The 16,245-nt window shown below is 43.5% G+C and overlaps 1 protein-coding gene across 1 annotated transcript in view; it reads left to right on the forward strand.

Annotated features, from left to right (window-relative positions):
• Window positions 1-1,463: 1,463 nt before the first annotated feature.
• Window positions 1,464-16,245, forward strand: part of LOC135397805 (uncharacterized) — a 73,989-nt gene continuing 59,207 nt past the window's right edge. The window contains exon 1 of the mRNA XM_064629369.1: window positions 1,464-1,639. Within this exon, the coding sequence (XP_064485439.1) occupies window positions 1,502-1,639 (138 nt within the window). The 5' untranslated portion in view covers window positions 1,464-1,501. The remainder of the gene's footprint in view (window positions 1,640-16,245) is intronic.

Raw genomic sequence — 16,245 nt, forward strand, 5'->3', positions numbered from 1 at the left:
AAAGCCCCCCCCCCCCCCCCCGAAATTGGAACACCTCAGAATACTGGCCAGAAAGGACAAACATGCCACAACGACAGCATACAGGGTGTCCCAGAACACGTGTCATTGAATTCTGACAACAAACTACGCTACCTGCGGTCAACGGCATTTGTTCTTATTAGGTTTTTGCTACCCCCTGATGTGCATGTCATGTAGCCTAAGTTTAATTATTAAATTTTTGCGAAGTGAACTCGGAAATTCGCTAAGTAAAGGTCACTTTTTTACCCCACCAACATAAAGAGCGTGCCGAATTTACTCAAATTCATGATAATTGACAGTGATATTCAGAATCTATCCTATCGCGATTATTTTTCGATACGATACGATACGATACGACAGGTCCTCGATATTCCTGTCAATTATTATTAATTTGAGTAATTTCGGCACGCTCTTCACAATGGTGGGAAAAAGCGTGACCTTTACTAGGCAAATTTCCATAAATTTACATAATTAAACTTAGGTTACATGATAGGCGCATAAGGAGGTGGCAAAAACCTTGTAAGAACAAATTCCGTTGACCGCATGATCCTATGTGGCGTAGTTTTTTGTTAAAATTCAATGACACGTTTTCTGGGACACCCTGTATATTTTGCATCACCCCTCTTCTACCGGACCTCCCCTTCCCGAGATGAAGTTCCTAGGAATATCCCTGCCTGCGGGGAAGGCGAGCCTTCAATTAGGATTGAAACCAAGAGCCACTGAAGGGCGCGTACTGCCATCAAGCGCAAAAGGTGTGAAAAGGGTAAACGTTCGTAGGTAAACGTGGTAAAAGGGTAAACGTGGGTAAAAAGGTTCAAACGTTACATGCTTGGTGGCGCTGTTCAACAGCAACTGGTTTCAATGGTGTTTGAAGACTGTCCGTGCCACAGGGGTATAAGTGAATTATATTGAATGTCTTCTGCTACTCTGCTGTCTAACTCTGGAAGCCGTAAAGGAAGCAACTGTACTAGGAGCGGTGCTTGGTTCTTTTAATGAGCCGCCAGTGATTGCAGTTTCGTTTACAGGTGGGATCAGCGGCGCAAGAAGAGGTATCTCGAAGGCAAAACAGCACAAGTAAGCGAATCATTCATCGCAATCACTATATTGCTGTTTCAAGAAATATAACCCCTTAATTATCCTAACATATATGATCGTGCCTCATTCTGAGGCACAGTCTCACATGGTGAGGGTGCTGGTGGGGGTGAAAGGGTTCGCCGTTGTCGGACTCAAAGAGGCGGGCAACGTCACGACTGACACCCTGGGGGAATGTACGTCATGGGCCGACTTCTAAGAGAACTGTGCCGACATATGTCTGAAAGCGTCCGAGGAAAATCCAGGAAAACCACAGACAGCACAGCCGGCACCCATGCTAGCCATGTAGTAGAGAAGAAATGCCGAATCAAAACTATTCTGAAGAAACTCTTTCTCTGCAGGTGTTTCCGCACTGGCGTGCACACGAGAGGGGTTGGCAGCCACGCTTCTAATGCCTCGACCATTTAAAGGTGTCGTATACGTACAGGATTCTCCCACCACACAATGTCGGCGAGTCGGTGACGGAACACGCACGCTTCGACTGGACATTCCTCGCAGGAGCTGCGGCATCCAAATCAGCGAAAATGAGGTCAGTTCAGCATGAAGTAAATTATCCGAGCTAGCTGGTGTAAACATCACGTAGCCATCGTGTCCCTGAGCTTGGAGAGAGAATGAGGGGAAGAACGAAGACAGGACAAGACTCAAACAAGCAGATCTAGGAGTGACAAAATAATGAGGGGGAAAGGGAAGGCCGTGACGTAGTCGTCTCGGCAAAGTCGGAAATTTAAGACAGTACTCATTGGCGAGGTGTTCGTACACAAAGTTTTCAACTAACTGACTTCTTTAGGAAAGTGTGGACAACCACTAAGGCCCTACAGAAGTCGACTGTACTGAAAACTCTGAAAACTTCGCAGTTTTAAAATTTGCAAGTTTTGCAGTTTTCAACTTTGAAAACTAAAAACAGTTCTCGTGGACCGCGACGCGTAATAAAAAAAGGAAGGAAGAAAATAGAGGCTAAGATTGGTTTTGATGCGCAACCTGGTGGCAGATCGAGAGAACGTCCTACCTACAGGGTTCTTCTGATGAGTTGTCCAACATCCTCCTAAATTCATGGTTCGGTTCTTCCTTCAAACACTGCGCTGCATATACATAGTTGCGGTATGCCTTACTTCGACGTAACAACGTTTTGGGCCAGCCGTAATGGGCTTTAATAGGGTTGCAATTGGGAAGTTGTAGAGGAGTGCCCTGGGGTCTCTAACTCGCTAAAATGGCAACCGCAATGAGCTGATATGAGCTCACTGTGACAGATGTAAAAAATGCAAAATCTCCGTGAGTCCCGCGAGGCTTCGCTTGAAGGCTGGTTTAGAGTCCGACGTAGCCTTCGCCCATCGCCGCCCGCGTTCCGCGCCGACAGCTAGCGTTCGCTACGCCACGCCACGCCACGCCACGACACGGATCCTCATCCTACCGGGATCAGAGCCTGACGCGATTCGCAGCAGCGCAATGAAAACACTACCGGAGATTTTTCTCATTTCGTAGTGGGAAAGCAGTCATGTCTGGCAACTGTACCCGCGTGTTGGAATCCGACTAAAGACAATTCGTGTTTTCATCGTTGGCACTCATATATTTATACTACTGTAATACGATTGATACCGCAAATATGGACACTGAATTGAAGAAGAAAGTCACACGCATTCCCAGTTGACCCGGATCTGAAATTTAGAGTTCCGTCCACGTTACCTCGGTCTATCCAGACGCTTTTGCACAGGTTCCGTCTGAACGTGCCATACGGGCGCCAATTTCTCCATAAAATTGGGAAGGCAGATTCAGCGAACTGTACACTTTGTGCATCCGTGGATGACACTGAGCACATTCTCGTGCACTGCTCTACATACGCAACTCAAAGGGTTACCATGAAATCTGCTCTCGACCGACTGGACAACCGCACCTTTGACCTCGTAAAGGTGCTGGGTCCTTGGCCATCTGACAAGAGGGATGCTGCCTTGTCAGCGCTTGTGACATTTATTCAGAGGTGTGCGTTGGAGTCAGCCTATTAGGACCATGTAATTTACAGTGCGGTAATTCACAACGTGAACCGGTGATTTTGGATTTCGGCCTTTGGCCGATAGTTATCGCGAAAGTGGGGGTGGGGGTTCTCTTTTATATTTATTTTTCATGGGGGTGGGGGGTCTGTTTATGGGAGTAGCCGAATTTGTCGGGTGACTAATTCAACCTCTCCCTGGTATTTTCAACATCCAACACCAACGCCTTCCCAACTTTTTTCCTTCTTTTGCTTGTTTTTATTGTCCATCCGTCGTGTATCATATAGGCACGGATGTTCCTTAATAGCTTCAATCAAAGGCTCAATGGGCGACGCGATGTTGAGAAATGCGGTTCCACCTACTGATCTCTATTGGCGGCGAGCGCAGACTTAGGAGCCGCTCTAGCGGCTGCTTGTGGAAACCAGATTGAGAAATCGCATGTTTTTGCTCTCGTTTCGCGCTGTTGTCTTTCTTCGTGCGAATGAGCTTTATCGAGTGAATCTATCGAACACGGTCGTTTTAAGATCAGCTGAAGAATGGAGACGGACCCAGACACCGTTCCAGGTACGTACACTGTTTAATTACGCGTATTTTCTCGCTGTGTCGGGCACAGTACACGTGAGGTGCGGTGTAAATACTTGTGGCATATTCACAGTTTCAGTCTCATTAACCGTAATAATGGACCATGTTGGCGACCGTAAAATGTGTCTTATCGAAGGAGACGACGTCTTTTCATCTGGACACGTCATTGAATGCAGTGTAAAAGAGACCAATGGGAGCCATCTGTTCATAATAGCCTTCGTTCTGCGGACGTCGGCACTAAAAGACCAACCACATGAAGTGAATGTGCGACTGGATAATGGACGCCTGAAAGAAGTGAAGTGCTCGTGCAAAGCAGGATGAGGACTATTATGTTGGATAGCGCATGAATCGAGCTTTTTGGGCCATGTCAGGCACTGCACTACAACTTGGTGACATATTTGCTGAAGAAATTTTCATCCCATTTCAGGCTTTACCAAACGTGCAAACACTGTATTGCTGTGCTACTGCACATTAGGGAACGCAGGCACCTGCCAATTCTGTCATGTACAGATATTTTACAGCAGTGGGGAAAGCCACACAAAAGTGCATTGAAAAAGAAGTTTGCCCCACTGCCTGTTACAAACATAGCATGTGCTAGCCAGGTATGTTTCTGTTTCCTTTTTTACTTCCTGGCTCATGAACATAAGATATTTGCCACAGCCTCGAATAAGGAGCTTTCAGGAGGAATGTTGAGAGCGTGAAGATAGATTTGTCATGGCACCTGTTAATCGAGCATAATTATTGTCAAATAGCCAAAGCCCAGTCTAGGACCGTGTGTCCAGTTCTGTACCACTCCGGGTCATTATCGTAAATTTATCGAAGTTATCGTAAGTTTTCTCTCCCGCTGTGATACGCTAAGACATAGGCGCTACATAGATGTAATTCATTCATACAGTCCGATTGCCACCAAATCCACAGGTACTTTGGCACATTCCACAATACTTCGCGTCTACCTTAATGCCGCCAGTAATCACAAGACCCACAAACCAAGTGACCAAAGACCTTTAATTTCAGAATGTACTACTAGGGCTGTGTACTCATTTTTTCAGAATAAGAGACTGAAACTCCCAGGGACTTGATTTAAGCCTTTATATGACGTCGCACATATAATGCAGCCTCCGTTTCAAACCGTTAACATGTGTTTCAAGCCTTTTGCTATTTACCTTCAGATACAGTTTCCGAGATTTTCTGCACCTCCCGACACATTGAGTAGACTGGTAAAGAATCTTCCATACAGGAGCCCCGCCTTTCCTCACTCGCCTCTGCAGCCGAAAAGTATGTTATATTGGAAAATTAACACTGGAAGTTCATGCAAGTAAGAGCTATTCGTGTACAACAATGGAATGCTGCACATATTCAACCTTTTCCATAGGCTGAAAGTACGCTATCTCCTACGATGAAAGAGCACAAAAAGGCAACAGAAAAGCATCTGCTCTGTAAAACACATTTTGATGCACAAGGACGGCTAGATGATAAGAATACTCTTGCAGTTTATTGACTCTTTTACTATTTACATCATCCTTTCATATCATTAGCGGGCAATGCTGCATAGAAAAGGAGTGCAAAAGAAGTGCTTTTGACTCTGCTCTGCACTCGCAAGTATTACTTTTGTTCCTGCAGAGGAAAAGTTGGCAGAGAGGAGGAAGAAGCTTTTACCATCAAGCACACAGCTAGATGAGGCTTCCACCAGTATTTATGTGAACGGCAGAGTACCTTTGCAACCACACAACATCCCTCATAAAGCACAAGCATAGTCAGAGTTCATTTACTGGACGAGCACCTTAACACGGATGACCAGCTACCACCAACCCTCATGGATCTTGTGCACAAGCACGGAGCCACCTTAACAGCAGAACAACTTCTCCAGCACTGTTCGGACTTTTACACAGACATTGACCTTCAGCGCATCCAACAAGGGTACAGGCTAGTTCAGAACTCTGCGTCTCATACCGTAGAGGACTGGTGACAGCAAGTGTAGCGCACACATGCTTCCGAAGGCAAACAAACTGAAGAAGGAACCAAGACCTCATAACCTCAGGAGTGTCATGAACGCACTGCTACGCACATCATCCTTCTGCAGCAGCGCAATGAAAAACAGAACTGTGAAGGAGTCCGAAGCAAAAAACAATACATTAAGCATATGGAGGAACAGGGACATACTCTCACTGTTCGCTCTGTGGGGCTGCAACTATCAAATCAGCTGCCAATAGTTGGCTGTTCACCTGACGGCATAGTAGAGTTTTCGTGCAACTGTTGCATGGGGGAAAAAGTACTTTTGGAAATCAAATGTCCGACCAAACTGTGTAATTCACTTTGAAACTTTGAAAATCGTGCTCCAAAGCATGTATATGTTACAGAGATGAATGTTCAAATGGGTGTGACATCGGTACATAACTGTCACTTCTTCGTTTTTGTTGGAACGGATGCAGATAGCTTCGTAAATGTTGAGTGCCTTTTCAATGAAGTTGAGTATGAAGAATTCCTGAAGAAGATGCAGCAGCTGTTTTGTTCTTATTTGTACCCTGCTTTGAAAAATGAATAATTGTGGGCGATCTGTTACAATAGCTTATCGAGGACAGAAATAGCTATTTACGCTGTAGTTTTTGTGCAATATTTATTCATATATAATACATTTCACAAACAGTTCTTGTGGCTGTTTCATGTGCAAGGGTTTTTGGTCCAAATAAACAGTATATTATACATGGTATTGGATGACCGTGACAGGTTCACAATGCCTGCAATAATTATGACAATCTTATCAAAGTAAGGTAGCATTTCACTACCAAAGGGCTCCCTCAAGACATTAAAAATTTTCATCCGTTGAATCGCCCTCTCAACGTGCACACGAACGGATGCAATAGACTGGTTTTGTAGAGCATCTGTTTCACTCAACTGAGCTTATTATATTATAATTTATACAGTTTTGCTACTGTTGTTCTATGCACACGGAATAGTACAGCTACATGAAAGTTAGAAGGACTGCATCTTCATCGGTAATTGAAAAGCCTTTCTCTGAGGCTGACATGCGCAGTTCTGTGTACAGGGGTTCAATGTTGTCAAACAGTTGCTTGCATGGGAGGGAGGTAAGTGCAACTAGCTCATGCTCATTTCTTAGGAGGGATACAGATATTAGAGGCAAAGCATTTGACCGCTCAAGGGTGTTGGCTTGGCAAGCAGCGCCTACTAAACTGGCTTTGTCGGCTTGACATGCAACGTCTGTTGAACTAGCTATCTTTTCGAGAAATGTTGACACCTCGATCATTGGTGATTCCTGTGGGGCTGGTACAGATGAGGTGGGACAGGCACAATTGGTGAAGGAATACACTATAACACTGGCTGTTTAAGCCACTGAGCAATATACTTACACTCAGCGTTGACACATTCTATTACTGTGTGTTGGTTCGGATCTTCCATAACTTCAGCCACTGATGAGTCCCAGGTGCATAAAAAGATGTGATGTCTCCTTCTTTAAAGAAAATGTGTATGTATTAGTCATGGGCTGTACCATGGTCAGTCAGCAATCATTTATTCCAGTTTCCTTGTGAGCATAGGCTATGGTACGTATAGTAGAATTTAGCTGTTTAGTACAACTACTTCAGACTTTCAGACTTTTCAGACCTTTTTATTTTTTCTTTCTGTCATCATTTATACAAAAACTATGTAATTAACAGTACCACTAGGCAAGCCTGTGATGTGGTTCTGTATACATGAATACCACAGAAAAAGAATATGCAATGTCATATACATGCAGTCAATGTATATAAAAAACAACGTAAGAGATTAAGTTAGAGTAGGGGACAGTATCGTAACAACAAGATACTTCAGCTTTGGCACAGTGATCACTGAAAAAAAGACGAGAGCCTCTTTTTAAAGGCATAAAGCGGGGGAGAATTGCGGATAACAGGAAGACTATTCCAGTTCTTACCGGAAAAATAGCAAAACGAAAACATCCCAAAGTCAGTACGAGGATATGGCAAACTCAACATAAAATCATCAGCTCGACGGTCGTAAACACTTGTGCTAAAATGAGGGGTTGTTAAACAGGAATTCACAAGATTATTGATTATTTTATACAAGAGTATCAAGCACTTATACTTGATAAGCACAAAAAACGGCCAAATGTGCAACAAGGAAAATGCAAATGTAACAGAGTCATGGAGTGGTATTTGTCGCATTATACGTAGCGCTCTTTTCTGCAGAACATACAACGGAGTCGGGATTCATATGTCAACCCGTAAACTTCTAATGCATACGAGACGTGACTATGAAATAAGGAATAATAAATCATTCGTAGGCTCTGTATTGGCAGGATGAATTTTAGCCGTGATAACGCATATAATCCACTTGTGACTTTCTTTCTGACATGCTCAATATGAAAACGCCATGACAAGTGAGAATCGATGTATAACCCAAGAAACTTCATATTTTCAGCATTTTTAAGTTCGATATCCCTGAAACGTAATTCTAAGTTACTTGTGTCTAGCACTCTTTGTTTAGGGTGGAAAATAATGTAGCAGGACATATCAAGGTTAGGTCTGAATTTGTTTATACAAAGCCATAGATTCAATCACTGTGCCACTTCATTCGCTTTGCTATATAGAGCATCCAGGCTTGTACTTTCCACTAAAACATTAATGTCATCAGCATAAAGCTGCTGTTGTTAAAATAAGAAAGACGGTAGCTCATTGACATATACAAGAAACAGGAAAGGGCCTAGAATTGACCCTTGTGGTATTCCGCAGGATATGAGACATTGAGAGGACTGATGTGTTACGACCTAGTGTTACGTACTGTTTTCTTCCGGACAGGTAGCTCCTGAAAAGTTGTAGAGTACAGCTGCGTATGCCATAGCTTTCCAATTTCGTCAACAAGATCTCGTGGTCAACAATGTCAAATGCTTTTGACAAATCTACGAACAATCCCAGGGTTAGAAGCTTGTTATCTATGTTTATTTTTATTTTTTCCACGATATCTACTAAGGCAAGTTCCGTCGATTTTCCCTTTTGAAATCCGTATTGATGGGAAGATAGCAATTTCTTCTCCTCGAAAATTTTTTGTAATCTTGTCCAAAGTAATTTTTCAATCACTTTACTAAATACGGATAATATTGAGATTGGACGATAATTTTTAAAAGAAAGTTGGTCACCTTTTTATAGACTGGTACGACTTTGGCTAATTTGAGCCTTTCTGGAAAGCTACCCTCAGAGAAAAGCAGGTTAGTCAGGTGTGCCAACGGGGCTGAAAATAGGCGGTGGAATCTTTTCAAGATATAAACCGCTACACCGTCGTGACCCACAGTGTAGGTTTTTTTTAGTTCAAAATTACTGATTCTACTTCGCTAGGTGTGACAGGAGTCAGAAAAAAAGATTCAGGATTTCGCTTAGGTGTAAAGTGTCAGTAGGCGAAGCTGCGAAGGTGTGTTATCGACACCTACAGATAGGAAATATTTGTTAAACTCTTCCGCAATTTTTTCTTCCGACGCGATAAGATTACCTGCGCCATCTTTCATGATGATGACATTACATTTTGCCCTTCTCCTGCCTAACGCGTGGTTAATCGTTTTCCATGTCTTGCGCACATCTCCACGTGCCTTGTATATGCGATCGTGACAACAGGAGATTTTCGCTGCACGTAATAACGATCGTAGTATATTGCTGTACCTTGCAAATCGTTCCCGTAATAAAGAATTACGTGGATTCATGCGCACTTTTTTGTAAAGATTGTTCTTACGTTTGATACTCCGTAGAAGGGCTTTGGTAACCCAGAGCTTTCTTATTTGGCCTCTTCTACTTATCGTGTGTGAAGTAGTGGCACACGTAATTTCGTTGTTAATTATGTTGATAAATTGTTGAAACTTCTCATTTACTGGAGCGTTTTCATATATGAAGTCCCACTTTAGATTCTGTAGAGATTGCTCCAGAACTAAGTAATCGGCAGACTTGTGCCCGTTACTCGAAAAAAGTAATTGATTACCGTTACCGTTACTTCTGTGGAAAAAGCAATTGATTACCATTACCAATTACTCGACTTCAAATGTAATTGAGTAACGAGTAGAAAAGTAACGCGTTACTTCGGTCGTTACTCTGCAATCACGGAAGTTAGAACCGTCTTTGTTGTGCTTCAGAAAAAAAAAAAGAAAGAAAGAAGTTCAACAGCGGAACAGCTGAAGTAACAAGACAAACAAAAACACGTAGACAAAGAGATCTGTACGTCTACTGTATTTATCGCCCGGGAAAACGTTGACCTGATTGTGGAAGAGCATTTTTTGGAATTTCCCCGTGACTCACTAAACCTGCAAAGCTTCAGGTACCATCACACATTGGCGTAGGAAGAGATTAGGGAGAGAGACTCTGAATTCCAGAACGTTATTACAACCTCCGCTTGCTGTAGTAGAACAGCCTGGCACCAGGGGCTTGACTTCGGGCAGAACATCTGAGAGATAAGCTAATCTCTGCCGGAAAAGTAATCAATTACAGAGTAATCGATTACTCAGGAAAGTAATTGATTACTCGAAAAATTACTTTGACAGTATAGTAACTGATTACTCAAAAAATTACTCAAAAAAGTAATTGATTACAAGTAACGCAATTACTAGTAACGCGTTACGCACAAGTCTGGTAATCGGTCACTTGCTTCGACGTAGAATTCGGGAATACTACTGGGTTTGCCTTAGTACACATGAAAACCATCTCGTGATCTGCAATGTTGGCCGCAACAACACCCGAAAGTACATTGTCAGCTACAATGTTGGTTACAATGTGATCCAGCAACGTTGCTGTTCCGCGCTCATTATACCTCGTGGGTATTTTAATGAATTGTTCAAAGCCGTAACATGAAATGCATTCCAAATAGAGGTTTGCGGTAACGTTGTTTCGTAATACATCGGTATTTATGTCCCCAACTAACATCACGTTCACTTTTCGCGAGGACAATACCTGCAGGACAGTATGCAAAGCGTCCAAGAATAAGGTGTTGTTCGCAGCTGGTGATTTATAAATCACTCCAATAATCAACGGGGCGTCTTTAAAGGGTAAGGACGATATGCCGTTTGTGACAGGTAGCTCAACAAACAGGCTCTCACACGTGGGAACATCTAATGATAAAGACTCACACACCTTATACGGTAGACACTCCTGAATATATAAGGCAACACCTCTATGACTGCAGACATCACGGTTTTCATATAGATTGTGGTATCCATTAATCTAAAAAAAAAGGCTCTCGTTCCGATGTAAGCCAAGTCTCAGAGCATGCTATCACACTAGGTGTTGAGCAAAATAAAAGTGCATTTGTATCCAGTAAGTCAAAGTTAAAGCGACGGTTATATTGCTCGTCGTTATTCACTGACTTTTCCAAGTTTACTATTCGTCTTTCCAAGGTGTCCGTACGGCTCACGATTGTCTTACATTTCTCCTCCATCTGATCTAGCCTAGCTTCAATGCTAGTAACCCTCTGCAAGACGGCGTCTACTTTAACTCCGTTCTGCTGAATTGCATCCAGGACTTCCCGAAGCGTAATATCTGGACCTACGATTACTGACGGTGCACGTAATACATATCCATCCTTGTTTCTGTTCGGTCGAGAAGGCCTTAAATGCAGACTTTGTCAAAGAGCTGCAGGTGCCAACGTGATATGCGCATTTGCACTCGGAACAATACACTCGTAGCTCATTCTCAGCTACAGTTGTCATACAGACAAAACAGATTTCTTCGTCCGTAGCACTCAGTGCAATCTCGAGGACCGCACTACCTTATGTACAGTATGGATCTTTAGCTCACCTATACAAAATGATACACCATTAGAGACCACACTCTACTTCGCTCCAACAGACTGCAGAGCCAGGGCGCCTTGCATGCTGCTTATAAAGACAGGTCTTCCGTAAGGCGGCGTTGGCACATCATTGTTTTTTCGACCTTGACTGGGGCGGTGTTGCGTAGGCCAAGTTCTCGGTGCTTCGAAGATAAGCGATCCAGATTGACGGGAACAGCAGCAGCTGAAGAATCTATGCAAAATGATACACCATTAGAGACCACACTCTACTTCGCTCCAAGATACTGCCTCCATTTACAGCATCTCCTCCTCTACTGCATCTATTTACCTGCTATGTATGACACATCTGGACCCTGAAGGTTGGTTCCAACACCTTGCCACGGTGCACTGTCCCCATCTGCCAGATTTTGGTTCTGCGACACATTGACCTCCAAGGAACGATGACACGCTGCATACGTGTGTTCAAGTGGCCTTCCCCCCCCCCCCTCGCACTGTAAGAATTTACAAATCAATGGCACATCATAAAGCCCGTGGACTGATGGCTTTTGACTAGAGCTTGCTGCTGCTTGAACATATATTAGCATTTTGTAAGGCCGCGTCTCATTAAGTACGCGAATAAAAAACACGGTCGGACCAAGTGTGAACGTACTGCTTGTTGCTAGTGCATCTTGCAGACCCATGCTTGCACTGCTCGCCACTGTTCCTAAAAGTTTACATACATCGATATTGGCATTCCACATGCCGCTCTATTTGGTCTTGCATATCTCACTGGAATCAACATCGGCTTACCATTACTTCACAACATCAAACTTTCCCCACCAACAGTCTCGCTGTATGACAATGGCTGACATGGGGCTTCTGCAACCGTTTAGAAGAAAGCTGATAAAAGACACGCTCCCACTAGTGCACGCGAAGTCCAAACGGAACTATTGTCTTGCTGAAACTACGTCTTGCTGCCCTTAGAACTAGCCGTTCGGCACTGTGGAGCTTGCGTCGAGGAAGGTTGACTGACGGCACAATGTTCGCTTTCAAGAAGCGGCGCTTTGAGCCTGGCTCATATTGTGTGGAAAAAACTATGAATTGGTACAGATGAAACTCAGGAAAACGTTAAGAAGGTAATGAAATACGCTTACCATTGGGCATCGCTTTGAAATCGCCCTCGCAAAAGTGTTTGGAGCACACACGATAATGGGTGAAGTCTTTCGGTATTTTCCCCATTCTCAGCGTTATGAGCCAAATCTTCCTCATTTTCTTGTCACGAGGATACTGATGCAAACTTATTCCTGCCTCATTTGCGTAGCTGTTGCATTGAGGAACACTACAATAGCGCATTTTGCGTGCTTTCAAACATGCAACGCATGTAAAGAATACCACGCTATCCCCCAAGCACCGCGTCACATGACCCTTCAGGGAGCTCCTGGGCGCCATCCACTCGGCCATCTACCTGGGCGCTCGGTGCCAATAGTAATAGGCTGGATAGCGGACTGAGGGTGCAACCGTACGGACACCGACAGCCCCCCCCCCCCCCCCTGTAATAAATATATAATAAAAAAATAATATATTTTTGTTGAACTGGACGATTTTGCTGTGAGACATAACCCTTCCAGATCCGTAATTTTTAATGTCTAAATGAGCACTCCGTAGGCTGGTGTAGACGTACTAAGAGTCATTAAATAGATCCGAAGTCAATGAAAAGTGATGTTGTTTATCAAAATGACTCGAGAATAAGGGTCATTTGTTTGAGAGAGACAGTTTCGATTTCGCTGTGCACATTCGTGTACCCTTCAAAATGATACTGCTCGCACTGAAAATACCCTCGTGGTATAGCATATCCCTTCCTTCTAACCCATGTTCCAGTGGTTTTGACAAACTCCCTGTAAAAACCCAGAAAGCGGGAGATAATCGTGCAGTTTGGCTCGACTCGGCTGCATTGGGGAGGAAAATCTCTCCACGGAAAAAAATGCTGCTGCTTCCTGTGACAATAAGTGTGGCAAAGTTACAATAGGTCACCTACTATTACTTTTAAAAAAAGCAAGAAGACAGTTCAATAATAAGACAAAAGATTGCCCCACGAGCCGAGTCGTCTCGGAATCCAACTCTGTTATCCGACACCAGTTCCGCATGGATTCTCGACTTAACGGTGAAGCATTAAAATAAATAAATAAATGAAAAATATATTAGGAGTCGTCGTACGCAGGTGATCATGTGTCCCGTAAAAAATAGTTGTAAATTCTAATACTTATTTTTCTTATATATGATGATGTTAGGTAACCTCGGGTGTTGCCAACTTGCATGCCATGTTTTTGTCAACTGCGAGGTTCAAAGACAGCCATCATTGAAAATGCGGAAGATTCTCCTGTCTGAAAATGGTTGTTTGATGGACGTACTCCGTTCAGCTCCGTTCAGTTGTTTAGCAACACTGATCTACTTTGCGTAACAGGTATAATAATTGCATAAAATAGACATTGTTGTTCGTCACTGAGGAACCTGTCTTGGAAGGGGGGAAATGTTCTCTATCAGCTGATATTTATTGCAGGAATGTAGCTTGTAGACATTTGCGGGTGCCAAGAATGGGAAAAGAGGCTCGGATGGGTTGGAATGGGCTTACATATTTATATTTTGTACCAATTTAGGGTTGCCACGTGTCCACATTTCACCCGAACAGTTCGGAAATTCAAGACTTGCGTTCGGTGTGAGGGTGAAGGTGTAATTCGGACATAAAACGTTCGACAATTTGGCCAAGCCGTATTACAAACGTTACGACTTCGAGTTTTCCGTTCGCATCATCGTCACAAAAAATTGAGCGATAGCTAAAATGAGCAATCAAAGCTACGTTGATCCACATGAAGATACTGTAGAGAATCTATTCTTAGAACCCTCTGTGCCCAGTGCTCAGTTTTCAAGACTGAATAATTTGGTACAGTCCTTCACAATTCACTTCGTCCAATTTATGACGGGGCAAAAAATGGGGGCGGCGGGGCAGTAACAGCTTCCCGTAGAACGCATAGTTTGAGATAGTTCACACAGCACTGGGCACAACTCAAATAAAATGGACAGGGCGAATAAAAATGCAACGTTATCAGGGCTGGGCAGTATTACAAATACATTGTATTATAATACCGTTACTGTAATACTTTAGAGTATTTCTATTACGTATTATAATACCCATCCGATAAGTGTATTTGTATTACGTATTATAATACAAAAAAATTCGAGTATTACTTGCATTGTATTACTGCAAAACTCGTAATACTTATGACCTGCCCTGCCTGAGGTGATGGGTCTTACACGTGTATGCTTTCGGTACCATTCTAGTCCTACGAACACGACCTAGTTCTGCCAACAGAGGATCACACTTCAACGTGCAGCGAAGGGACGATTACAGGAGCTGGCTGACTCAAATTTCTGAGAAACTTCTCCACTCTGGGTGAACAACCCGGAGCCCTTAGGGGGTCATATCATAGAATGGAGCCAGGGTTGATGCGTCAGAAAGTAAGGCAGAAAAAAAAGGGGGATTATAGACACACACACCTGCGTCCCGCGAGAGAATGCCCTGAGAGTTGTCCTGTCAGTCACTTCGGTGACCGGACCGGTGGCCTCAGAAATGTCTGGGATTCCTTTTCTAATAACTGTCTGCCACGGCACAAAAGTATTACTAGTATTACTTGAGTAATACAGGGAAGTAATAGTATTATGTATTATAATACAATTTTTTAGCAAGTATTATATATTTGTATTATAATACAAATTTTGAGTATTCCTGCCCAGCGGTGGTGGTGGTGGTGGTGGTGATAGGGCTTGCTTCCTGCCCAGCCCTGAACGTTATGCATTCCGGCCATCCAATCAGGGGCCTTCCTGCTTGTCTCGCCTTTCAGCGTGACCGGGCTTCCATTGACTTAAAAGGCCTATGTACACAAAGCCCACTGCGTTGGTGCCACTCTGACTCTAGGCACCATCGCAACGCGAAAATCATCTTTTATTCCGATGCTTGTTCTGTGGTTCTCTGTTCCAAAGAAAGGGATATGTAAGTAACGAGATCAAACAAAGAAACAGTCCGCAGATAACTATCCATGCAAAAGAGCGCGAAAACTGGAGTAACCTTGGCGGTTTGACCGCGGTGCGTCAGAGGCTATCGAGAGGGTGAGTCTACCGGCGCGTGCCAGAGGTGGTGAGGAAAATATCTGCGTTTTTCGCGGGTTTTGTAGCCGTTCGGTGTGTGATGTGTCTGTCTGATTCTGTCAGAGATTGGAGTTGACGTTGCTTTCTGCGACTTTCTTCGAGTTCAGTGCCATGAGGAGTCTTGCTAGAGCTTTTGAGAAAGTGTTCGTGGTATACCTGTCGTGTCCCTGCTTACTACGAGATCCATTTGTGTTCCTAAGGCCAGTACTCACCATGAAAAGGTTCTTCTGTTGTGAATCACGACCAAAGGTAACGGATACATCCACTCACGGTTAACACAGTATTTGTTCACTACAGCTCTTCTGTCACCAAAGAATACGTTTTAGTACGGATAAAATAATGGAATTACTTGAGAACTGATTCACATGAACTTATTGCCTGGTTTCATAGAGGTGTAATGCTAATAAACGGCTGTTCTTTGCCTTGGGGCATTGTGTGTTTGTGTGTGTGAATCAATGTTATTGTCACGTGTCAAGATATAATTTCGCGTTATGTGAAACTGTTCTAAAACCTCTTCGAATCAACCTATTACTCACCTGTGCGTTACACCGTTCACTTTGACCAATTTTTAGAACACCTTCTGGTTTTGGTTGTATCTAGGTGAACGGATGAGTAGTCCGTT

This window comes from Ornithodoros turicata, chromosome 6, assembly GCF_037126465.1.
Source record: "Ornithodoros turicata isolate Travis chromosome 6, ASM3712646v1, whole genome shotgun sequence".
Classification (NCBI taxonomy): domain Eukaryota; kingdom Metazoa; phylum Arthropoda; class Arachnida; order Ixodida; family Argasidae; genus Ornithodoros; species Ornithodoros turicata.